Source organism: Aedes aegypti, chromosome 1 (assembly GCF_002204515.2).
Source record: "Aedes aegypti strain LVP_AGWG chromosome 1, AaegL5.0 Primary Assembly, whole genome shotgun sequence".
NCBI classification, from domain to species: Eukaryota; Metazoa; Arthropoda; class Insecta; order Diptera; family Culicidae; genus Aedes; species Aedes aegypti.
Window position 1 is genome coordinate 92,874,088 of NC_035107.1, and position 25,746 is coordinate 92,899,833.

Sequence of the window (25,746 nt, forward strand, 5' to 3'; positions counted from 1 at the left end):
TACATCTTAAATAATAAAGGATTTCCGTTTATTTTCTTGTGCGGACGATCGCATTCAGCGAAATTCCAACACTTTTACAAACTCCAACACTCTCCGTGCCCAGCACACACACTCGAGGCCACCACCATGTCTCAACCGTTTTACGTCGAGTTGGCGTTCGGTCCGCGGCGGCGTCCGAAGGCCTGCACCACGTTGGCGAAGTTGCGGTTGTACTGGATGCGACGCTTGGCACGGCCGGTCTTCTTCTTCTTCTTTTCCTTTTTCTCGACCTTGGGGGTTTGACCCTTGACCTTACCGGCACGGGCGAGGGAACCGTGCACCTTACCTCCCAGCAGTGGGATGGTCAGGTCCAGCTCGATGGAGGACAGATCGGTCACCAGGGCATCGGTGGCCAGGATGGCACCCTCGCAGGACAGGACCAGGTGGGCGGCGTCTTCGACATTCTCGAGCGCGGCCAGGCGGGCCTACAATGGTGGGGGAGGAGTTAAAAAGATTACGTTAGATGGTTTTTAGGGAGCAGTGCACAGTGTTTCGTTATGTCGATTTCGTGCACTTTTTGAATAGAGTTTAAACCTTTGTTTTTAGCGATATAGTTTTTTTTGGCTATGTCCTTGGGGATGGAATTAGGGAAAGGAATGTTAGTGGGTAACATTTGCTATTTGGAGGCCGTATTTGCCTCTGCATCTCCACAAAGGTTACTGGGATGAATGTTTGTTAATAGGGAGGATCGTTGAGTCACAAAAGCGCACGAAATCTACAAAACAAAGAACACTGTTCGCGGTTGCTGAATTAACTGTCGGGAACCAAGCACCTCAAATCGTTACTGAAGTCCAAGAGCGATTCAAGTCTCATTGTTCCTTTACTTAAGCTTTACTCTGGCAGAAGTTGTTTTAGGAGGAAGCAAACATCTGGCAGTGGATGTACGTTCCGCTGGAATCTGCGAATCTGGTGGGGCGTGGGGAAGTGGTTTCTCTCTGGAGGGGTGTCTCTGCGAATCGATGTCCGAACAAACAACCTCGGGCAGTTCATGTGCCCTCGGGGAAGGGCATTGAAGCTGCTCGATTCTCATGGCTCGGTGGAAGTTTTATCTAGCAGATGTAACTTGATTTAGGAGGATGGCCACCCAGGATTGAGCAGGTGGCATCCGCTGGAATCTGCGGAGTATCGGGGGGGTTATTCAAGGTGGGGGTACGAAGAACTGTCCGGAACTTACGCTCCCTGTCGTTTCCATCGATCAGAGGTAAACGAAGGTCTCAAGTTCCTGCAGTTGCGATTACTCTGGCACAGCATCAGTAAGTGAGTTCGCAATGGATACATCGAGTCACTTTCCCTGAGCTATGCCGATCTATTTCCAGAGCGTGGAAATTGCCTATTAGGGTGTCCCAGAATTTCACCTAGTTGGACAACTTGAGGGGTTCAATATCCTGTGCAAGTGCGAGAGAAGTTCATTTGTCCTATACCGACGAATCCCGATCGTTCCCAAGGTTTGGATCTCGACCGGGTCATAGTGGTTAGATTTTGATCTGGCAATCACCTTAGAGACACTGCACCATCGTTTCTTTTGGGTGCGCATCGGGCCAAATGTGATTGCGTCTCGGATTGCGCTTCGCCACAGTGACTACCTCCAATTCGTGACTTTGTTCCATTGTATGTCATTTGTACTAACCGACGAATCTCGTCCGTTCCAAGGATCTGGAGGTCGGACAAGTCATAGTGGAAAGAGTTTACTCTAGCAATTGCTTTAGAGACAGCTGTACCATTGAGGCGGGTACCCATCGGGCCAAATGCAATTGCTTACGGTCTTCGTTTGTTTTCGGGAGTCATTCTGGAGGGAGTCAATGTGCGAAACGAAATCCTGTGGCGACGGTTTAAGTCCTTCCTTTCACTGAGACGAAAGGAACGAGTTGGGAACCGTCACCCCTTTTGGAGTTATTCTGGCAAACATTCTTAAACCGTAACGATCTACGCATCGGAGAATGAATTCGTCGGCTTGGTAAACTGTTTGCGTGGGGTAATTTCGGCCGGAAGGTGACCATTAAAGTATTCCAAAATTTCACTCTGTCAGAAAACTTGGAGGCTTAACCTCTCCATACGGTAGCTAAGAATGATACAAACGAACTATTGTTTGGGGGGAACGCTGAGAAATGACGTTTATAGGTGGTCTCGTTGATATTTTTGAGCATGATTGACCGACCGCAGTTGCTTCTTCGTTATTTCAAGAACAGCAGTACTTACACAGGGCACCAAGAGACGCTACTCAGGATCAGTAGCATCTTCAATGTGTAAGTACTGATGCTCTCACTATTATAACAAACAATACCGGCGCCGGCTGCGTCCGAATGCAGGTCAATTTGGGAATGGGAGGGAAATGTTGACGTGTTACTTGCTTTATGGAAGCCGAGGAGTCCTCTGCACTTCCACAAGAAAACACTGGGAGTCTGGTACACGATAAAGGTATAATTTGAAATGAATACGTGAGCACTATTCCGATATTGCGGTTACTAAGCGAACCGGACAATATTCGGATTCCGTCCGTCGCCTACAAAGGAGCATGCAAAAGATTCAATGGATTAAACACTACTCGGTTGCCTCGTTGATATTTTTGTAACAAAAAGCCCGATTTTCGTGACTAATGTAAACAACATACTTTTTTTAATTATGATTTATGGTTTAGTTAAAAATATGTTTCTAGTTCAGCAAAATTCCGAATAAATAGGACCGATTATTCCCAGAGTTGGTAGTGACTGAGTGTCTTGAAAATAGTAACTTTAGAAACCAAATAGGAACAAAACGAAACCTAACAAGGAAATAAGAGTTGAATTCATCATTGAATCGGAACAGACATTTCTCTAAGAATATCTCATGATTTTTTTTTTCATTCCTCGTGAGATTACGACAAGTAACACTTCTCGCATAATTACTGTATGCTTATTAGAATGCATTATGTCTAGTCCGATTATATGATTCCTATTTCGTTGTTCCTTTTGGGTTTCGTTTTGTTTTCCTGATTCCTGTTTCGACTTTTTATTAGTCTCTATAGTTCAGAAAAGCCTTGAAAGTTTTCTCCAAGAATTTCATCGAAAATTCAGGTATTTGCTCAAAGATTCAGACATTAATCCGGAGCAGGGTTGTTCAATGTCATGAATATCACGTGACTTTGACAATTGATTATTGCTAATATTATCGTTCTCCGTGGAAAAAGTCATCGGAAAATGTTTTCCCCGGTGAATTTTTCCGAATTATTATCGGTTGGCAATATTTACTGATGCGATATTTCGCATAGAAGGGTGCTATAAGTATTTCATTTTTTCCTAAATTTGGACATTTAACAATATTGCTCCGAAGATTTTTTCAGAAGTTCATTTGGTGAATATTTCCCATTGAAATCTTTCATATTTTTTACTAAGAAATTCTACCAACGATTTTGTTTTGGACAGTCGTTAGGCATAATTTGAAAAGGATGATACTGCAAAGAAAAAGTAATATCCGGGAGTCAAGGAGCGTTATAAAATATCATGTTCCTTACTTTTTTCAAACAGTGTGGCATATCTTAGGCGTTGGACACATTTTTGTTAATGATGCACTTAATAACCTGGCCGTAATGGCACCGAAAGTCATGTATGATGCAATTATGCCACAATTATGCCAAATGGTGACCGTTATGCTAAATGGCATCATATCAAACGGCATTATGTCAAACGGGGTAGACCCCTAAAGAATACAACTTGGATTTTTTTTAGAAACTAGCTCGGAGATTCTATCAGGAATTCCTCCAAAATTGTTTTAGATACTTTTCAAGATAGTCCAAAGTCCACCAGGATTTTATCCGATGATTCTATCAATGATTTCCCTAGGACCTTCTGAGAATCCCGTTTAGATCTCCAAAAAATCAGCCAGAAATTTTCACCAGCGATTTCTTAGAATTTCCTATAGGTAAAAGATCTCTGAGAGAGCTTATGCACTCTTCAGGAAGCTTCAGAAGAATTCCTAGATTCTAAGATCCTAGATTGCTAAGATAATAAAAAAAAAGAATCTATCGATCTCTGCAAAGTTATCGGACGAAATCCTTAAAAAAAAAATTTGTAGCCATGATCAGAAAATTTCCTGGAAAATTTACTGATCCGGTGTAGAACCTAAAGGTGATTGTAAAACGACGCCAAACTCCGAATTTTTAAGTTCACAGATCTAAAGAACCTGACATCCGTTCTTGAAAAGAATGTCCCGATGTAATTTCTGGGCGGCTCTACGGCAAATCATTTCGAGCTACACTGGTAACTCCTCCGAAAATTTCTTTGGATTTTCGAGATAGTTCCTCCAATAATTTAATCGGAGTTTCTCCAGGAATGCGCCAGTAATTCCTAGGAAATCATCCGAAGCTCCATTAGGAATCCTTCTGGAGTTATTCCGAGAATTCCCCTAGATATCCTGCAGAGTTTCTCCAATACATCCTCAAAAGTTCCTCCGGGCAATTTTCACAAGTTTATCCTTGTATTGATTCAGACCTCCACCTCCACCTTTCCTCTGGATTTCTCCAGGAATTCGTTACTTTACATCCCTCCGGAGTTCTTACAGATTTCCTTTATGGAGTTACTCTAGAAGATGAAGTTCATCTGAAGCTCCCGAGAAAACAATAGTTTTAAATAAATGTTGGTCTTGATTTCTACCGGATACACAATATTAAATATTAAAAGGTTTAAATATATTAAAAAAATATCCTCATAACAAAACATGCGCATCTTGCAAAACGAACGTCACTTTGTTTTGAAGAATAGCAATGGTTGGATCGGTTGGATAGCGTTGCCAAATATACAAACGCACTGTTAACCGACAGGGTAGGCTGCTGTTTCCCATACGTGTTTAACAACGACCGGTGGGATGTCGCGTTATGATGGTCGTTAGCAATTTGTGTTTATTCACGCTGCGGTGGGCATCGTCTTAGGGTTTAGGTTCAGATCCGAGCGTTCCGGTTTGCGCACGAGAAGAGAGTACAAGAAGAGTACGAAATCGCTTGAACCAACGTGTTCGGTGTTCGTTTAGGAAGACTGGTTTTGTAATCGTATTGAATAATTCTTTGATGATTCCTTGAGGATTTTTTTAGACATGGATTTTTTAGAAAAAAATAGAGGAATTGATTGATGAATCACAGTTCGAATTTATTACTATTTATATTTATTCGAATGGTGTCTTTTCGCTCTTGAAGAGTTCGTCACTAAAACAGGTCGAAATTATAGAGGATTTCTTGAAAAAGTTCTTGATAGGATTTTTTTTAGCAATTCCCGGGAGTAACCGTGGATGAAACGGCGTAGGAATTCTTGCTGGATTTCTTGGAAAATATCTGCATGAATTTTTAGAAGATCTCCAATTGCTCTAAGAATATTGAGAATTCAGTCGAAGGATTAGTGGGAAAATATCTGGAGGAAATCCTATGATAGTGAATGTAGTAGCGTTGGAAAGCTCTAGGATTTTCTGGAGCAAATTCAGCTTCCTTTGAAAATCGTTCGCTATAAGAATTGATAGATAAATCTCTAGAAAAAACTGTGGAGAATCGCTAGGATAATACCAGAAGCTTTTTTCTCAAGGAATCTGAGTAGAAATTCTTGCAAGAATCAGTTCAATAGTCACGTAGTAGTCTCTGAAGATTTCTCTGGAGCCTGTAAAACATTGAATCAGAATGCACTGCAAACAGAATAGGGAAAAAAGAGACCGTTTTGGTTAAAATGGATACTTTATTGAAAGTGGCATTAGAATAGAGACCGAGCCTCTAAAACGAAACCCTCTGCCAACCCTGTGAAAGGCATAATTAGGAATTTTGTTTTTCCTTACAAAATTTTCTATTTATTCCTAAGATAAAGCATTAGAATGTACTAAAAAAATCATAATTTTTGCTAGTTTCCAGATAGTGCTAACCCTGAGAGATAGATCCGAGATGGCAAATATAAAACTAATAGGTACCTATCTTAAGTTTTGCTAATCTTGAAACACTTGTTTGATATGAATCACAAAAATCGTGAATGGGTATTGTCCTGATTTTAGAAACCCCGCTGCCCGTACGGAACAGGCAGCAAGTCGAACGATCAGGTTTTGCTCTAGCAACGGTTCTAGGGAATCCGAGCCAAGGGTGGAGGCTGAATTCTGCTGTCCATTGCATATACCTTCAACTTGTATATGTAGAAGGGAACTTCTTCACTCCGGATGTTCTGGATTCGTTTCTTCGATTCAAAGGACTCTGTCCTGAGAAAACCCTATCCTACTGTCCGCACCGAGCGACAAGACAGCAGGTCAAACGGTCAGATATTGCTCTGGCAGTGGGCTCCAGGAGGGAACCGAAGCCACCGAGACAAGACTTGATTCTGCCGGCCACTGCAATGTTGAATAACGTGTAAATCCTTTCGTTTGCTCCGTAACAACAAGCTACACACTTGATTACCAATGGCTTTTAGGGCGAGATCACAAGTTATGCGAGAAATTATCTAGGGTGCCGGTGCCATTAGTGGACTACCTAAGCTATAAAAAATCATAACAAAATAATGAAAAGCTCTAACAGAGATCTTTTGGCGTCAACAGAAAGATTTCAACCTCTACTATATGGGAAAAATATAAAAAGAGTGATAAAACTAATTTTTTAACATAAAATCGCTTGAGCCACTATTGGTACACGTTTTCCAGTAGTTGCGCTAAGTGTAGAACTAGCCCTCGTGTGTTAAAATACACTCAAATAAAGATTTAAAAAAAAAAAAAAAAAAAAAAGTAGTTGCGCTAGTGCTCCAGTAGTAGACGTTCGGGAATGATACAAGGAATTTTAAACAAAATGGTAAATTTTTACATAGGTTTAACATTTTTCCCTCGGAACAGCAATTAATATCTTTCGAATGAAGCATAAAGATCATCTCTAGGGCTTTTCTTCATTTTTATACATCCATTTAAAAACTGCTTCCAACCGTTGATCCACTACTGGAACACGACGGCTACTATTGGTGCAAGGGAGCCAATTTTTTACGTAAACTTAATTATTTATATGACTTTTTGATAAGATAAAAAGCTGAAATTTGACAAATCGACTAAACTAGAGGCGATCTATCCACCGAAAATAGCACATGTCGTTTTTATCGAAAAATGTACGTTTTATTCCATAGTCCAATCTACTGGTACATTACAACAATTGGTACCGGCACCCTATTGATTGTTTTCGATTTTCTTAAGGTTTCCCTAAACAAATCTATTGGGAATTCTTTTCTCCTAGTCAAATTTTTATTTTTTTTTAATTTACTTATAAAATACAGAGATGGCAACACGGTTTTCTTAGAGAATCTTACAAATTTTCGCTCAAGAATTCTTCAAAGACATTTAGAAAGAATACCTCCAGGAATCTCCTAAGATTCTTTCAAAGTATTTTTCCAGGAATGTCTCTATCTAGTGAATTGACAAGGAGTACTGGAGAAAACACTGAAGAAAAAAATCCTGGGAACAAATCTAAGGAAAAACGTAAGGAATTTCTGTAGAAATTCCTGAAATAGAAAGATAATTATTGTAAAAATAGTCAATCTAATGTTATGAAAGAAGTTCCAGAAAAACATAGTAGGGAAAAAGCACTAATTTTCGACCTACAAGAATTCTGTGCCAATTTTCGGATTTTCATACAAAGTAGGCCAAAATCGTATGAATGGGTCGAAAATCGGTGCTTTTCCCCTACACATATTCATAAAGAATTTTGTGTTGTCTCACACACATAGATTATTAGATTTTTTTTCTCTAAAAAAGCAGTTGCTACCAGCCCTGTAACACGCATTATATTAGAGATATAACTTTTTTCCTACTAACATTATCTATCTTTTCATAGATAAAGCATTGACATGACTTAAAATTGTAAATACTAACATGATCTCGTTTTGCCAATAAATTACAATTACAATTGATACCCACTTTAAATGATTAAAAATAACAGTGCTGGCAGCGATTTGGTGTCTTTAAAATAGAAACCTTAAATACCTTTTGCCTGAAATGAAACACCAAATGAATGAACTCTGAGAGATAGACCCGCAAAATGTATAAAAATAATCGGTATATTGCTAAACTAGAAACATTTATTTAATTTAAAGTGAAAATGAATCGAAGCCAAACATCAAATTTTCAAGAGCATTCGTGCTCTTGAAAATTTGAGGTTTGGCTTCGATTTATCTTCACCAACAAACTGACTTCATACAAAAATATGAACGAGGCAACCTTTAAACGTTATTTCTTAGATTTCCTCCTATACAAAAGTTCGTTTGTAACATTCTTAGCCTCCCTTCTGGAAATTGAACCCTAAGCTTTCCAACAAAGGAACATTTTGGGACACTCTAATGATTGTGTTGTCCTGATTTTAGAAACCCTGCTGCCCGTACGGAACAGGCAGCAGGTCAAACGATCAGGTTTTGCTCTAGCAACGGTTCTAGGGAATCCGAGCCAAGGGTGGAGGCTGGATTCTGCTGTCCATTGCATACACTCTCCACTTGCATAGGAGGCAACTTCCTCACTCCGGAAGTTCTGGTTTCGATTCTTCGACCCTCTTGAATAAACCTACTAAAATGAGACACCCTTCTAAGATAATCCACTTCCACCGTTTCGATTTTGCTAAAAAAAAGCTATTCAAACTTGGCACTCACCTTGATCTGGCTGATGGATTCCTGGGGCTGGACGTCCAGGACGTGGGTATTAAGTCCACGAATATGCAACTGCATCTTGCTGACCTTTGGGGCGTCTACAAAGGAAAACAACACCGATAAATATTAACATGTTTCACCATCCGGGTCCTAATCGTCGCATTTCGTATTGAATCATCGTCCTCCGGTGGCCGGCCTCGTTTCCACCGTGTTTCGTTGATGTGGCTTCCCAAAACATCTTTCTCCCGGAGACACATCGAAAAACACACGCACTTGCTACTCGAAGGGCACCACTAAACATCCCTCGATTTCCTCCATCCCGAATGGCACCATGTCACAATCCATGTCACTCGTGTCGCGCAATAACTACAGGAGCACATCCACGGTGGAAACGGAACGTTCCGGGGCGGAAAATCACGAATTAGGCACGGAAATGTCGGAACACGGCACTTACTTCTAGCACAGCACGAATCAGAAAAGAAAGATGGTCGCTTGACAGCACGGGACGGAAGTGGATCGGCTGTCAACAAACGGTGGATCGCGGCGACGCGTCAGCAGGTGTTGGCGGAAGCGAAGCGGCACGTCATCGGTGACGCGCGTGTTCGCGTAAGGGACGGTACGGAAAGTGGGCCAAGCGTTCAAAATGACCGTTACACGGAACCTCAAATCGACCTGAATAGGGTCCTACAATAGGGTCCTAAAGCCCTGTCCCGATTTTAGTGCCAAACGCATAAGTTTGAGGTGAAGATGAATAATAGAAATATTAGTAGTAGAACGCTAATGGCATAATTGTCACCAAACTGATTTCAATTTTTATCACCTTTAATTGTGGTTTTTCATTGTTTGTTCTATACCATGATATTGTTTTGGTTCTTAAAATTAATCTGACACTTTGAGACCCGGTACTCACGCTGTCAGTTCGTGGCAAACTAGATGTAGGTAACACGAACAGCAGCGACATTAGCATTCTTAGGTTAATGCTTCTACTAGATGAATCGAAGCCAAACCTCAAATTTTCAAGAGCACGGATCTGGAGAACCAAACATCCGTTTAAGCTGAAAACTTAATCGATTGGTCACTCGCTGGTGGTGACCAATCGGTTAAGTTTTCAGCTCAAACAGGTGTTCGGTTCTCCAGATCCGTGCTCTTGAAAATTTGAGGTTTGGCTTCGATTCATCTTCACCTTAAGCCAAAAACACATTTTTACTCAATTTTCTAATGTTTTCCGTTGGTTTAAGTCCAAAAAACATTTTTTTTAGATTTTGTCACACCACTTGGCTTAAACACAAATTTTGGGTGTATTTCGTTTTCCGTGTCCCTTCCGAAATGACAGATAGGAACAACCCCAGTGTTGAAACTAAAACCCCTGTGGTGTTTTTGTCGACTAAGCGAACGTCAAACATGATCTCAAGTGTCAAGGTTCATTTGTGGACCCAATTTTTAAATTAAAGTTTAAATATTGTGCTCTGCAAGATAAATCCACGTAATGCGATTATCTGAAAATGTCGATACACCGTCGCAGTGCTTATAAAAATCACCAAATGTTTCAGATTAAGCAAACTTAAAACATTTGCGTCCATGAGGAACGAAAAAATCCAAGCCTACTTAAATTTTGACGTTGCGTTTGAATTGCGCGCATATCTTCTGCGCGTTACCGCCGCCGCTGGATGTGGATTTAAAATGAGCGCCGCAATATGATATAGCCGTTATTTGAGCGGGAAAAAATGCTAAAGTAGTTGAATTAACATGCTCGTTCGGGTTGTTAAATAAAAACAAGATTTTATTAAAAATTTTAAGACCCAATTTATTTTTTCTTTCTTTATTATTGAGACTTTTCATCTCATACCTACAATTTTTGATAGAATATATTTTCAACGAAATAACTCGATAGAGCGCCAGGATACAAAAACAACACTCCCGCTAATTTGAACGTTACCTCATGCAAACCATCGGGGTCCACTTTTAATTTGAACATCTAGTCACCCTAGAAACGTGTTTCTGGTTACCTCTTTCACTGTTTTGTTTTGATTCTGCGTTCCGTTCCACGACGTTCCATCTCACTTCGCTCTGTTCCACGAGCTAAATGACGTTTGAACCATTTTTAATCTGAACGACGTGCAAATTAGCGGGGTACAGATTAAAAAGTGTTCAGATTAACTGTGGTCAAACCAACGGGGGTACCCGCCCCATTAAACATTTGACAGTTCAACAGCCGACTAAATTTGTTGAAAAATCGGTCAATTGTTGCACCGACGCTTATGGAAGATTAACACAGGGATCAACCGAATATCACCCGATTTGATAGGGTGGGCCGACGTAATCCTACTAAATAGGTGGATAAATCGGTATTTTAAGTAAAATCCAAGCAAGTTGACCTACTAAACACCAGATTTCGTCGGCCACCCGATTTAATCTGGTGATTAGTCAGTTGATCGCTGTGTTAAACTTCCATAAGCGTCGGTGCAACAATCGACCGATTTTTCAACCAATTTAGTCGGCTGTTAACTGTCAAAATGTTTAATGGGGCGGTAAAACATTGTAACAGTACCTTCCAAAACATTGGAAATACGACACATTAATATTGTAATGGGTAGTATCCACTTCGTAAGTACTGTGCAAAAGGATAGGACAAGTAATGGCCAAGAAATACTTCAGCCAAAGACAAATTAAAGACCCCCATGTCCCTTGCAGTTGCTCAAAATTTTATGGCTCATAAGGTAATCTAGAATGCCGTTCAAAGTGTACTGCGATCTGTCAAACTTGGGTACCTTTTGCACTACCGAGGGACCAAATGCAGTACTAGAAGTGGTACCCAATCTGAGCCCGAGTGTGACGGACCCGCTTCAGCTGTCCAAATTGCTTGAGCTGTATCCAGTTGACAAGTAGAGCTGATTTCGTAACATTGGTAACGCCTGCCGTACAACCCCATTACACATTTGACAGTTCAACAGCAAACTTAATTGATTGAAAAATCGGTCGATTGTTGCACCGACGCTTATGGAAGATTAACACAGAGATCAACCGAATATCACCAGATTTAATAGGGTGGGCCGACGCAATCCTACTAAATAGGTGGATAAATCGGTATTTCAAGTAAAATCCAAGCAAATTGACCTACTAAACATCAGATTTCCTCGGTTACCCGATTTAATCTAGCGATTAGTCAGTTGATCGCTGTGTTAAACTTCCATAAGCGTCGGTGCAACAATCGACCGATTTTTCAATCAATTAAGTTTGCTGTTGAACTGTCAAATGTTTAATGGGGAAATCAAATGGAGCTGTCACTATTCCGTACGAAAAAATGTGCCGCTCAATTATTCCACAAGTAAAACTGACACTTCGCTCATTCTGGATCAGCTGTCAAAAATACTTTGGTAATTAGCAACAAATTGTACTTGACCGCTCTACTTAGGATGTGGATACCAGGCTTAAGATAGCAATACCGGGTACCCCCGTTGGTTTGACCACATTTAATCTGAACACTTTTTAATTTGTACCCCACTAATTTGCACATCGTTCAGATAAAAAATGGTTCAAACGTCATTTACCTCGTGGAACGGAGTAATGTGAAAACCGATGGTTTGCATGAGGTATCATTCAAACTAACGGGGGTGTACAGTACAATTATATTACAATATGGGCCCATTCACATATTTGATAACGCTGAAGGGGGTGGAAGTGCTCGCCGAACAAAATTAACAGATTTTAACTGTCTGCTTCCGTCTGCCAATCTATGCCAAATTGCTATCTTACAAAAGCCGGAACCACCCTCCGGAGATCCTGTCAAAATTATTCTCCGTGGATCGCGCTTATATAATAAACTGTGGATAGGTTCCGCTTCTCACTGCCCTGCTTCCAGGGTGCCTTCGTTTAATGGTATTTGTAGTTCCTGTGGTGCTTCAGTTTGCCGTAGTTGATGACACCATTCCGCCGACGATGACCTGGAAGAACGGGGCAATTCCCATCCGCTTGGGTTGCCAGTACTTGTCTTGCCATCTCCAAAAGGCACGGCTCACGGCTCCAGCGGCAGCCTAGGGTTCATGTCATGGCGGCCAAACCAAGCACCCAATTCGTTCAACTTCAGCTGGCCCTAGGGCGTAGTCGGGCAGGATCGTAAGGTCCGTGGATCTTCGAGTTGTACTCCGCGGGTTAATCACCAAAAGCCATCGCGCACTCTTTTCAGCAGCAGTTTCACTTTACTTTATCGAAGAAGATTCCGCAAATGGGAGCGCAAATCTACACAGCCTGTTGGATGTAAACATTGCGTTTGACGTTTCACACCCTTTTACAGCTAGATGAAGTGGTGTAAGCGTGGCTATTACATCTTTTACCATCATTATAAAACATTATATGAACCGTTTTCGATGTAGAACAAAACGGTGTGTTTTTTGCCTTCGATATATACTGTGGTGGCAGCAGGACAGCGTCGAGACTTGTGGATGCAGAGATCGTGAGTTCGATTCTAAGCGGTGGCAGGTACTTTAGTTGAGTAATATTGGGAACATTCAGATACCGGGTACCCCCGTTGGTTTGACCACATTTAATCTGAACACTTTTTAATTTGTACCCCGCTAATTTGCACATCGTTCAGATTAAAAATGGTTCAAACGTCATTTAGCTCCTGGAACGGAGTAGAATGAAATGGAACGCTGTGGAACGGTACGCAGAATCAAAACAAAACAGTGAAAGAGGTAACCAGAAACACGGTTTTAGGGTGACTAGATGTTCAAATTAAAAATGAACCCAGATGGTTTGCATGAGGTACCGTTCAAATTAGCGGGGGTACACGGTACTTATTATATGAATTCCGGAAGCTTCCAGAAATAATATTTAATCCATAATACAAGGAAGCTGTATAAAAATTATTCAACAGTTGCGAAATAGTTGAAAAAGCGCCTTCCGAATATGTTACACAGCTACTTGTCGTATAACTGTCGAGATAGAGCAATTATCGGTATGTATAAGAGCTGCCAACACAGCTTAAAAATAGCTGAGTAGATTCGCCAGATTTGTTGGTAAAAGGATCGCATAGAAGCTTTCGTCCAAATATACAGCGCCTTTACTCAGCATTAAGCCGTATAAAGAGGGCTTAGAGAATGTTTACATTTGCAACAAATGTTAGTTGGGCGTGGTACCTTTTAGCAGATTAAATTTCAATTTGTACATTTAACATGTGTTCGTCGTGTGCATGTAAACTTCGAAACCTTACAACAGCTCATATACCATACAGAGAATTGTTCAAACAATATAGTGTATTGGCTGGTGCGCTGGATATGATACACCGCGCGGCTGTTGTAATGTTTCCAAAAACGCGCATTTGCCCAAAATTCCACGCGGCGAACGGTTAAGGAAAGGAACAACCGCGTTTGGTGAAACACCGCAATGTTAACTCCCATAAGAATTGTTAAATTTCAATTTATCATTTAGATTTAGTAGGGATCATTTCCAATCAGATTTTCTCTAACCGCCAAAGGCGGAGCAATATCTCTCTCATTTAGTTTTTGCTCTCTCCCGTCTGTAGTGTACACAAGTAAAATAACGATACCAATCACTAATGTACCTTGTAGTCCAATAGGTAGTAGGGACCTCATGACTAATCAATGTATCCTTTGTATATGTACAGAATTCTTGTGAATACATAGTTTTATACTTTTTCTAAGAATTTCTGAGTACTATTTATGGATGTTCTAGTGGTAGGATTAACATCGAACTTTATGAGAAAAGTCTTTTGTGTTTCTAGCTTGGTTGGAGGAAGTCAGGCACAGTCTGACTCTTTCCTCGTCCACTTTGGTTGGCTGACGTATGCTGTGGAGGAAGTTTTTCCTCAAGCATACTTGCGGCATTCCACTCATTGAATCAACATTCTAATAGGTTATGGGCCCAGAATAAGAATCCAATAAGATTTCTACGAAGTTAAATCTAATAAGATTATTACTTTTGATCTATTGGATTCGAGCTTCTGATAAAGATGGACAAAGTAAGGCGTGTGATGGTTCCGGTATTCAGAGGAGATGAGAAATCATTTCCGTTCTGGCTCAAACGAATGGAACACCACCTTTTACAAGAGGAATTGTTTTACACTCTCGAAAAACTTCCTAGCGACGAAGTCTATGCCACGCCGGAAGCGGATGCTGCGGCTGAGGCTCAAAGGAAAATAAAAATGCAAAAGCGATTAAAAGATGATGGCGCCGCCATTAATGAACTTTTTATGGCTATTGGTGATGAAGCCATGGCCCATGTATTTGAATGCAAATTTGCCAAAGAAATAATTGATCGGCTAAAATGCATCTACCAACCGAAAGTAACTTGCTTCGAATGCGGAAAAGTTGGCCATAAGAAGAAGTCATGCTTCGTCTTGCGGCGGAAGAAGGCACGGGAGCAACGACCAGACCCAAACCAATCAGCAAGGACGCGGGACATTTCGGCCCAGCGTGTGGCTTTAGTAGCTCGCGGAGGGGGGTCGTTCATGGTACGTGTACCGGTGACCTACTCTGTGGCCACTGAAGGCAAAAAGAGATCCGAGACACGCTTGGAATGGAAGACGAAAGAAGACATCAAGCAAAATCAGCGAGTCCGGAATATGGCGATGCACGAGATGCCAGTGAAGGTACCAACGAGTTTCCCCTGCTTCCTGGACAGTGGTGCCTCGGAGCACATGCTCCGAGAAATGCGCGCCTTTAATGATTTGTGGGACTGCGACGAGGTAAGCATTGCTACGGCACAGGAGGGCGCAAATCTTGTTGCCAAACAACGTGGAAATGTCATGCTCCGAAGCCAAGTTGGACAGAATAAAGTAGTATTGGACTTGTACAATGTGCTTTTTATTCCCGGCCTTCACTGTAATTTGTTATCCGTCTCTCGCATTGAGTCCGCCGGGAAGTCAGTCCACTTTGAGAAAGGTTCAGTTTTGATTCGTGACGAAGTCGGAAAGGTAGTCGCAAGAGGGGTGAGGGTCGGTGGACTCTACCAACTCGATGTGGATCTTGTTGATTTTCACGACAAAGCTTTTCTGGGGAAAACAAACACCAGTTTGACTGTTTGGCACAAACGTTTTGGCCATTTGGGTGATGCAAATTTGTTGAAGCTTGCCAAGGACAAAATGGTTGAAGGGTTGGATTTCCAACCGTCTTCATTGGCATGTGATTCCGACATTTGCAAACCCTGTATAGAAGCGAAACAGACAAGAGATCCTTTCAACGGAGGTAGCAGACCAAGGTCCAGCCGACCTTTGGAACTTGTGCACTCAGACGTTTGTGGACAGATGCCAGAAAAGACACACGACGGGTACAAATATTTTGTGAGTTTTATCGATGATTACACGCACTTTGTGATGGTGTATCTGATAAAAAGTAAAGATGAAGTTCTGCTAAAGTTCAAAGAATTTGAAGCTTTTGCTACGTCTCATTTCTCAGTTCGCATATCCAAACTGAGAACCGATAATGGTGGGGAATATTTCGGTAACGAATTTCAGTCGTTTTGCCGTGAAAGAGGAATTTTGATGGTTCCAACGGTCCCTTACACACCTCAACAAAATGGTGTGAGTGAGCGTATGAACCGCACACTAATGGAAAAAAGTAAGAAGTATGTTAAATGACAGCGGTGCTCCAGCTCAAATGTGGGGGGAAGCTCTTTATGTAGCTACTTATGTGACAAACAGAAGTCCGACCAGCTCATTGACGGAAGCAAAAACGCCGTACGAAATGTGGTTCGGGTCGGTTCCACGGGTAAGAAATCTCAGAGTTTTTGGATGTGTCTCCTATGCACACATCGTGAAAGAACGCCGGACAAAGTTGGACAAAAAAAGTGAGTTACTGGGTTTTGTGGGCTATGCTCCTAATGGGTATCGGCTTTGGAACAGCGCAAAAAGAACAGTTATCGTTTCAAGGGATGTCGTATGTGATGAGTCTAAATCATTTTTTAACGGTTGTGGTCAAACGGAAGCTAATCATTTCGAAGACAATGTGGCAGATTTGCCGATTGTAGAAATCATCGAAACACGTGAGTCAATTTGAATGAAGATATCATCGGAAAATTTCGAACAAGCTACATCTGATATTGATTCTGAGAACGATAGAGATGAAAATGTGTTGCGTCGAAGCCAAAGAAATACAAGAGCGCCCCGTTGGCTTGATGAATACGAAACTTCTTTTACGGCAACTGATTCTATCAATAACGTTCCGCAGGACATCAAGGAGCTCAAGAAACGTGATGATTGGCCAACATGGAGGGATGCAATCAAGGAGGAGTTGCAATCTTTATCTGAGAACAACACATGGACATTAGTTGGCAGTGTTCCGGAAGGGAGAAAAGCCATTAATTCGATGTGGGTGTTCATGATAAAAATGAATGATAACTCCTACCGGTACAAAGCACGGCTAGTGGCAAAAGGTTGTTCGCAGCGTCCTGGTATGGATTTTTGTGAAACCTTTTCGCCTGTTGCCAAAATGACCAGTGTGCGTACACTTTTGGCAATCGTTGTTCAAAAGAAGTGGATCATCCATCAGATGGATGTGAAAACCGCTTTTTTGAACGGGTTTCTTGATGAAACAATTTATATGAGACTGCCTAACTTGGATGATGAAGGCAGTAAAATTTGCAAATTAAACAGAAGTATTTACGGTTTGAAACAAGCTGGCAGGAGTTGGAATATTAGATTCGACGAAACAATGAAAGAAATGAATTTTCGGAGACTAAATAGTGATTCTTGCGTTTATGTAAGTAAAAACGGAAAAATCATTATCATTTTATATGTTGATGATATTTTGATTTTTGGGGAAGAGTTGGAAGAGGTTCGTTGGGTCAAAAATGAACTTTCCAAGCATTTCAAAATGAAGGATCTGAATGAGATGAGTAATTTCCTTGGTTTGGATATTCATTTTGATGCAGCTGTTGGAAGAATGACATTATCCCAAGAATCATACATCGATAAGGTTTTGCGAAGATTTAGTATGTCTGATTGCAACCCGGTTTCTATATCTATGGATCCGAATATTAAATGGAAGAAATCAGGTAATCGAACCAAAGAACCGTTTAAAAAATTGCTTGGATGTCTGCAATATTTGGCCCTCATCTCAAGGCCGGACATAACCGTTTCAGTCAGTATTCTTAGTCAATTTCAGAGTGAACCGGGAGAAGAACATTGGACAGGACTCAAGCGTATTCTCCGTTACCTCAAAGGAACGAAGCAGCTACGGATGATATACGAAAGGTCGACGAATCGGCCCCCTTGACCGGTTTTGCAGACGCCGATTTTGCAAACGACGAAGAAGGACGAAAATCGAATTCGGGATGCCTATTTATGGTGTATGGAAACGTCGTATCTTGGAGCAGCAAGCGTCAACAAGTTGTGACTCTTTCATCAACTGAAGCCGAACTCGTTTCTCTTTGCAATGCGTCTAAAGAAGGTGTATGGTTGTCCAAATTATTGAGTGAGATTGGAATTCATTCAATTCCATTCACTATATTTGAAGACAATATACCCTGTATTAGAATTGCAGAGGAACCACGAGAACATCAGAGGACGAAGCACGTGGACGTAAAATTCATGTACGTTAGGGAACAGATAAAGGAGAAGAAGCTTATTGTGAAATATGTGCCGACCGTTGACCAAATTGCTGATTATTTTACTAAACCCCTAGCTAGAGCAAAGTTTGACAAATTTACAAAAGAATTGAATATGAAAATTGAGGGGAAGTGTTAAATTTCAATTTATCATTTAGATTTAGTAGGGATCATTTCCAATCAGAATTTCTCTAACCGCCAAAGGCGGAGCAATATCTCTCTCATTTAATTTTTGCTCTCTCCCGTCTGTAGTGTACACAAGTAAAATAACGATACCAATCACTAATGTACCTTGTAGTCCAATAGGTAGTAGGGACCTCATGACTAATCAATGTATCCTTTGTATATGTACAGAATTCTTGTGAATACATAGTTTTATACTTTTTCTAAGAATTTCTGAGTACTATTTATGGATGTTCGAGTGGTAGGATTACCATCGAACTTTATGAGAAAAGTCTTTTGTGTTTCTAGCTTGGTTGGAGGAAGTCAGGCACAGTCTGACTCTTTCCTCGTCCACTTTGGTTGGCTGACGTATGCTGTGGAGGAAGTTTTTCCTCAAGCATACTTGCGGCATTTCACTCATTGAATCAACATTCTAATAAGAATGAAGTAAAAAGGGAGCAAAACCGCGGTTGTTCCTTTCCTCTGGGATACGCCACGTGTCCTTTTGGGCAAATGCGCCAATACTCTAATGGATCATTGAAGGTAGTTTTTGCAAGTGCTCACCGCATCAAAACAAAGGCGCCACTGTATATGGGATTTAACATTGTGACAGCTTCGCTGTTCTGTCAAACACACAAGGCTACGGTGGCGCTATCTATGCTTTCCATAGCGGCCGTTTTGGTTATTTTAATGATCCATTGTATTGTTATTTTTCAATATACTGTGTTGTATTTCCAATGTTTTGAATGGTACTGTTACAAACCGTTATATTGTTTTTGTATTGTATTTTTATCAGGGTAATTCGTTATGGAGATACGGAATATTGAGTAAAGGCCCAAACGCAACGAGAGCGGAACAACTCAGGGTTGGTTTACTTTCATTCGATGACAGCTCAGTCGAGCGGCCTCTAGATGACCAGGATATTGCCAATAGTTTTCCGCGATATTTTCACCGCGTTCAAGTCGGGCCAGCCATGTTGGGTTGCTCCGCACAAAATTCCAATAATTTGCATGATGTCACTCCAAACAAATCATCGGACTCGGTAACATAAATCCATCAATATATTGATGCCGTCTAGGGGCCGCTTAAGGAAGAGTTAGCTGTTGTTGGCACTGAAAAGCCGTTGCACAGCTAATAGGTATACCAGTTATAACAGTTTCTGGTGCAGTGGTTCACAACTTTTTCGAAGTGGCAACCCTCTTTGAAGTTCTTCAAACCTGGTACGAACCCCTTGTACTTGAATCCAATGTTTATGGAAAGATTTTTTATTGAATGCACAGATATTTTTAGCAGGTACTTCTAAAAGACAGGTCTGTACCCAAATAACCAGTACAGGTTGGACTCGATTATCCGGAATTTATTTTTTGATGTTCTTGTTTTTCAATTTTTATGCTTAAATCTGAGATAATTTAGTAATGTAATATGCAATATGAAAAGTTTTGCAGTTTTGAACGTATTTAGGAAAAGGGGGGGTTGAAAAAGTGTTTTTTGTGTATTTTTTTTATGTGGAGTCCCTCAAGGGTCAGACAAGAGCAATTTAGTTACTTGGCTAGTCCACAACAGATATGTGAGAGTTTTGCTATGATTCTCTGGAGTTCACTAAGTTCACTTAGAATCTAAAAGCTCTTTTAAATATTTTGAAAAACTTGCTTTTAAGGAGCCAAGTCGTTAAAAATTATGCCTGAAATCTTCTCAGATATCCATTAAGATTTTTTGAGAATATTTTTAATTATTATCAGCTAGAAGCCGAATAAAAAATCTTGTAGAGAGAGCTCCGCCAATGATGGAAACTGTGAAAATTTCAGACTTATTCAAACCGCAAAAAATATCAAGGAGTTTTGACAAAATTTGCAAAATACTAAGCTTGAAATATACAAGGAATTTCTGGGGGATACCTTTAGGATCGATTCAATGGATTCAAGTCTTGCCACAATTATGTACACGTAAAGATGACAAGCCTAGTTGTCGACCACCGTTGGGAAATCCTGGTCTAGTGGTTACCTTGGCCATATACGGTGGCGCCTTTGTTTAGACGCGGTGAGTGCCGAAAAAAATACCTTCAATAGTCCATTCACCTGTAAACATTCTCCATTTATTAGCAAATTTTAATATATTGTTACAAAATGTAAATTGTAGCTGAACTTATTTTTATCAAATTAGTATAACTGTGCCGCCCAACATTGAACAGTGACATATAAGGAAAGAATGGATTGTTTGAAATGATGCTAATAAAAAGAACAGAAATTGTTCTCCTTAAATTCAAACAAAAGTTCGGCCATAGTTGAGCGAATCATTTCAGTACAATCGGCGTGAAAGTTGAATGACTTTAATATAAAATATAATAATACATTAATAACATTAGATTTCTCATATAGCTACATATCTTGAACGATTCAAATAATTTAAAAAAGGGTAAATAAGCCTTCAATTCCTATAGGAATTGGCCTTCTTCTGTCAGTACTGTGCATTATTTGAAAACGAATTACCGATCTCACATTGTCTTTATTAAGGCCATACAATTGACTCAATCCAGTCGATAAACTGCGATATGCGGGTATAAATACTTGGAAATTCATTACCGCAAACTATACCGGTCGATGTCAAGCCCACGATGTACTTTCGTCGACCGATGGACAACTCCAAGGGCCCACCAGAATCACCGACGCATGTATCGTTCCGGAGTCCATCGTTCAGTTCACTCCTTCCGAGCGCACAGAGCTGATCGTTGGATAACCGAACGATTTTTTTCGCCAATAAAGAGTTGCACTCATCACGTTCGTAGGTCGTCACCGATGCCTTCATAAGGCTAGATGACATGAGAGAGGCAGAATCGTTACCACCCCATCCGGCAATCGTCAACGGCACGGTCGGCAACGGATCGTTTTGTTCCGTGTACAAGCAGACTGGTATCAGGAAGTCCTCTACAACAGTGCGATTCAACTTGATCAGGGCAATGTCGTTTCGGGTGATGGGACGCCTCGTGTAATTGCGATGGAAGAACACCCGCTCGACGCCGATGATCACCGGCGCGTCTTCATCGGGGTTGTCCGTGAGACTCAACGTTCCCATACGAACATGGATGGCTTGCTTGCCAAATAAGCAGTGAGCAGCCGTTAGCATGAATCGATCAGAAATAAGGTTAGCTCCACATCTGTACGATACCGTCGAAGTGTAATTGTCCAGCAATGCCAACGCTCCCAGGTAGGGGAAGTCTTCGAGGTCTGCTTCTATGCCATTTAGAATGTGATTTCCTGTTGCCGGCATTTCCGGAAAACTTGCACACATTTGATCGCTTTTGTAGCGGAAGCCACCTCGCACATCCTGTACGCCATCGGGTTTCGTGTCTATACAGCAAACGATCGACGAGTTCTTGTCTAGCGAACACGTTTTCCAGTCTTTCTGCGGTATGGTCTTCAGTGAGATACAGTTCGTGTCCCGACGGCACGATCCACGGGTCAATCCATCAGCCAGTGTACAAGTATCGCCCTCTGGAAGAAACAAAAATGGAAGCTCATCATATTACCGTAAGTACACTGCAGACAAACAGACGTACCACTTTAAATATTTAATCGCTCAGCAGTATTGCGCTCAATTCTAATACCTATTTGTTAATCTTTGAAATTAGGATTAGAATGTTTAAGTTTTCAATATTTTTGACGTTGGATAACGTCCTTCGGTAACATATAGGAGTACCTATAATATTAAAAATCAGAGAGGGTTGTGTACAAGACACGACCGCATGACGTTAACTACGCCAAGTGATTTTCTGCATTTGAATTTTAGTCGATTGTCATAGTTGCAGCCTTCCTTTAGTTCAAACTCTAACATGATATCGTAACGGTCGCAACATTATAGATTTTAATTGACACCCAGCATATTACCGTAAGACGTAGTTAACATCAAACACACGAAAAATTGCAGGTCAGGTTTGACCGTTTATAGCTCAGCTATTTATAGCAATTTTGCATCGAACCCTGCCCGTTGGCCGACAACTGGCAAACAAGTGCACTGAAGTGTTCCCCATCCGACGAGTGGAAAGAGAAAGGCATTGGGACAACCTCTACCTGGTCCACATGGAGAAGGGGCCTACTGAAAGCGAGAGCACTCTTCACCATCATTGTTGAATGGAAGCGGTACCGCTCGAAGAAGGCAAATGTGCCGGCGCGCACGCAACGACGACATGCCAGCCTATGGAGGAGGGTATCGAACCGAAGTGTGGCAACTGCAGTTCCAATCACGAGGGCAGCAGCCGTAATTGTCGCAAACGAGTGGAGTTCCTGGCGATCCGTCAGCAAGCATCCACCAAGAAGCAGGGACGACAGCGTCAGCGCCGGCCACCCCCATCGCTGACTGAGGAGCACTTTCAAACTTCCTGCTACCAGGAGCTCAATCTGCCACTGCTTCCACCGAACCATCTTTAGGCATCCCACCAGTCCGCCCCTTCGGTTCAGCATCGCTTTGTGGCCGCCAACTCGGTGGTATTTGCTTCCTCTTAAAATATGCCCTGTGAGGCCATCACCAGGATCGCAAACTGAACCGCTTGTTCCCTCCGGAACAAAGCCGTCGAGTTCGTCGACTTTCTCGAAGAGAAAAGCATCGACGTTGCCATCATCATGGAGACGTTCCTCAAGCCTGAGTTGAGGGTTTCCATTCCCAACTATCGGCTAATACGGCTAGATCAGACCGGCTTTGAAGGAGGGGGAGTCGCCATCGCTTTGCGCCACAACGCGGGCGGTACATAATCGCTGGCGACCTCAACGAAGTCTGGGGTAACTCCCGAAGAAACCGAAACGGAGTCATCCTGCAGCAAGGTTTGGAGGAAGGTGACTTCAACATCTTGGGCCCGGATGCTCCCACCCGGTTGAGCAGAACCGGGGCCCATGCCATCAGCAACGTGATAAGCATCTCCCAACCGGTCGTCTACCACTTGCTGTTAGGCGTTCCTATAGTAACATTATATATAACAAAGCTAGTACTAAAGTTCATTGGTTGCATTCCCAACTAACAATTTTAGCGCTATAAGCCAAGATTATTTGCTTTGTGCTGTATAACAGTTGAATTGAAGCAGCGAACGCAGCAAAAAATGAAAGCTTTCAAAAATAGAACGATTAGCGTTAATACAGCTGTAACGCAAACGTTTTGCAGCAACAAATCTTAGCTGAATAAATTTCGTCAGTTATCGCTTTTGCTGCTTTCACTAAGCTGTAACTCAACACCGTAATAGATAGCAACCTAATGATGTGGAATAAAACTCGCCATCATCAATCCGGCTGCTTCTATACAATATGATTTGTTATGCTGCTCAGTCGCTTTGTCGTTAGTTATACAGCGAGCATACAGCAGTATGCTGTAAAACAACAACTTGTGGCGCATCTACTCAGCTTGTTGGATGTAAACATTGCGTTTGACGTTTCGCACCCTTTTACAGCCTGATGAAGTGGTGTAAGCGAGGCTATGGCATCTTTCACGATCATTATAAAATATTGTGTGAACCGTTTTCGATGTAGAACAAAACGATGTGTTTTCTTTGCCTTCGATATAGACTGTTGTGGCAACAAGGACAGCGTCGAGACTTGTGGATGCAGAGATCGTGAGTTCGATTCCAAGTGGTGGCAGGTAACGTTGGGAACATTAAATTCAGATACTTATGATATGAATTCCGGAAGCTGTGAAACAGCTTGAAAATAATATCTAATCGATAATACAGCGAAGCTGTATAATAATTATTCAACAGTTGCGAAATGGTTGAGAAAGCGCCTTCCGAAGATGTTACACAGCTACTTGTCGTATAACTGTCGTGATAGAGCAATGACCGATATGAATAAGAGCTGCCAATACAGCTTAAAAGTAGCTGAGTAGATTCGCCAGATTTGTTGGTGAAAGGATCGCATAGAAGCTTTCGTTCGTATGTACAGCGCCTTTACTCAGCATAAAGCCTAGAGAATGTTTACATTTGCACTGAATGTTAGTTGGGTTTGCTTATTCCAATGGCTTCTATGATTTCAACACTCCTCCCTAAGCAATTAATCCAATTAACTTCTTATTTTCTTCTAGCTTCTGATTTGCCAGGGTTTTCGTGAATCCATCTGCAGGATGCTGCTTTGTGCTCACGTATCCCAGCTGTACCACTCCTTGGTCTAACACGTCTCGGATAAAGTGATACCGGCTTGATGTCCGGCCGCGTTGCTTGCGCCAGATAAGTGAGACAGCCTACTGCCTCTTGAAATGGAACCTCCTTCATTTCACGCATTTCATCCGGCTTTGATGGTGACATCGATTTTTCCAGTCTGATACTCGCCTCCGCTGGTGTAGAGACTGGATTACAGTTCGCCAAGTTAAACCGTTGCAATATGCTGTTGATGTAGTGCTCCTGATCAACCCACAGGTTTCCATGCTTTCGATCTCGCATGATCCTCAATCCAAGGCAGAACGTCGCTCCGCCAAGGTCTTCCATATTGAAGCGATTGCGAAGGCACGATTTGAGCTTCTTCGTCAGCTTTGCATCATTGGTGGAGATCAGGAAGTCATCCACGTAAATGGTGACGAAAATCATTTTTCTCACCGTCGATTCGGAAGTACAGGCATGGGTCAACATTCGACTGCTCCAGACCGAATTCCTGCAGTACCTTGTCTAGCTGACTATTCCACACCCAACTCGCCTGTTTCAGCCCGTACATGACGTTCCGCAATCGACAAACTTGCTTCGATGTGCCACCAAATCCTTGAGGTAGCCCCATGAAGATGACCTCGTCTGACAACTCGCCTTGAAGGAATGCAGTAACTGCATCCATCTGCTCTATGTCGAGATCGTGCTTTACCGCCAGCGCCAGAAGATATCAAATAGTGTAATATCGTACCACCGGGGAGTACACTTCGTCGTAGTCGATTCCTGGCCGTTGCGAGCACCCTTTCACGACCAAGCGCGCTTTGTACCGTCTTGAAGATCCACTTGTTTCGGATGGCCTTCCTGTCGCTCGGAAGACTGGCTAGCTCTCACGTTTCGTTTTCCTCCAGTGCCTTGATTTCCTCACGCATGGCCGCAATCCAATGAACTAATCTACGTTGACGTCATACTGCAACTTCCAGCGGGAAGAAAACCTTTACTGCGGGCCGTGTTTACAAAAAATTAACGATTTCGTTGTACATTCATCCACTTCATGTTCATCCGGTGAACATTCGTTGTCCGGATGTTGGTCCGGATGTAATATAATGTAAACATTGCCCGCATTTAGAGCAGAAAAGAATAAGAAAGTCGAGGATAAAAGAAAACCGTGGATAAGTCCATGCTCTCGATCCGGCCCGTTGAGCGCCTCCTCGTAGCTTTGAGGGTCATCAAACGACGTGTTTGAAGAACTCGATGAAGGCTGTGGGGAAAAAACTTTGG

At 41.8% G+C, this 25,746-nt stretch overlaps 2 protein-coding genes and 1 pseudogene across 2 annotated transcripts in view; all 3 read right to left on the bottom strand.

Moving 5' to 3' along the window:
- LOC5580030 lies at positions 1–9,197 on the bottom strand. The gene is made up of 3 exons (XM_001653864.2): positions 9,094–9,197; positions 8,643–8,737; positions 1–464 (listed from the first exon to the last, which is right to left on the bottom strand). The coding sequence occupies exons 2-3, from the start codon at positions 8,715–8,717 to the stop codon at positions 141–143; spliced, it is 399 nt and encodes a 132-aa protein (XP_001653914.1). The 5' UTR covers positions 8,718–8,737; positions 9,094–9,197; the 3' UTR covers positions 1–140.
- A 2,177-nt stretch (positions 9,198–11,374) lies between these two features.
- LOC110674452 lies at positions 11,375–12,947 on the bottom strand (annotated as a pseudogene).
- Positions 12,948–20,672: 7,725 nt separating this feature from the next.
- Positions 20,673–25,746, bottom strand: part of LOC5576686 (serine protease persephone) — a 30,994-nt gene continuing 25,920 nt past the window's right edge. Inside the window, exon 2 of the mRNA XM_021842637.1 lies at positions 20,673–21,850. Coding sequence (XP_021698329.1) covers positions 20,868–21,850 — 983 coding nt within the window. The 3' untranslated portion in view covers positions 20,673–20,867. The remainder of the gene's footprint in view (positions 21,851–25,746) is intronic.

What these genes read in the sequence shown, in the direction of transcription:
- LOC5580030 (XM_001653864.2), bottom strand. Translation starts at nt 8,717, where the DNA reads ATGCAGTTGCATATTCGTGGACTTAATACCCACGTCCTGGACGTCCAG. An exon ending in AATCCATCAGCCAGATCAAG is followed by an intron (nt 465 to 8,642) that starts GTGAGTGCCAAG and finishes CCACCATTGTAG; the next exon opens with GCCCGCCTGGCCGCGCTCGA.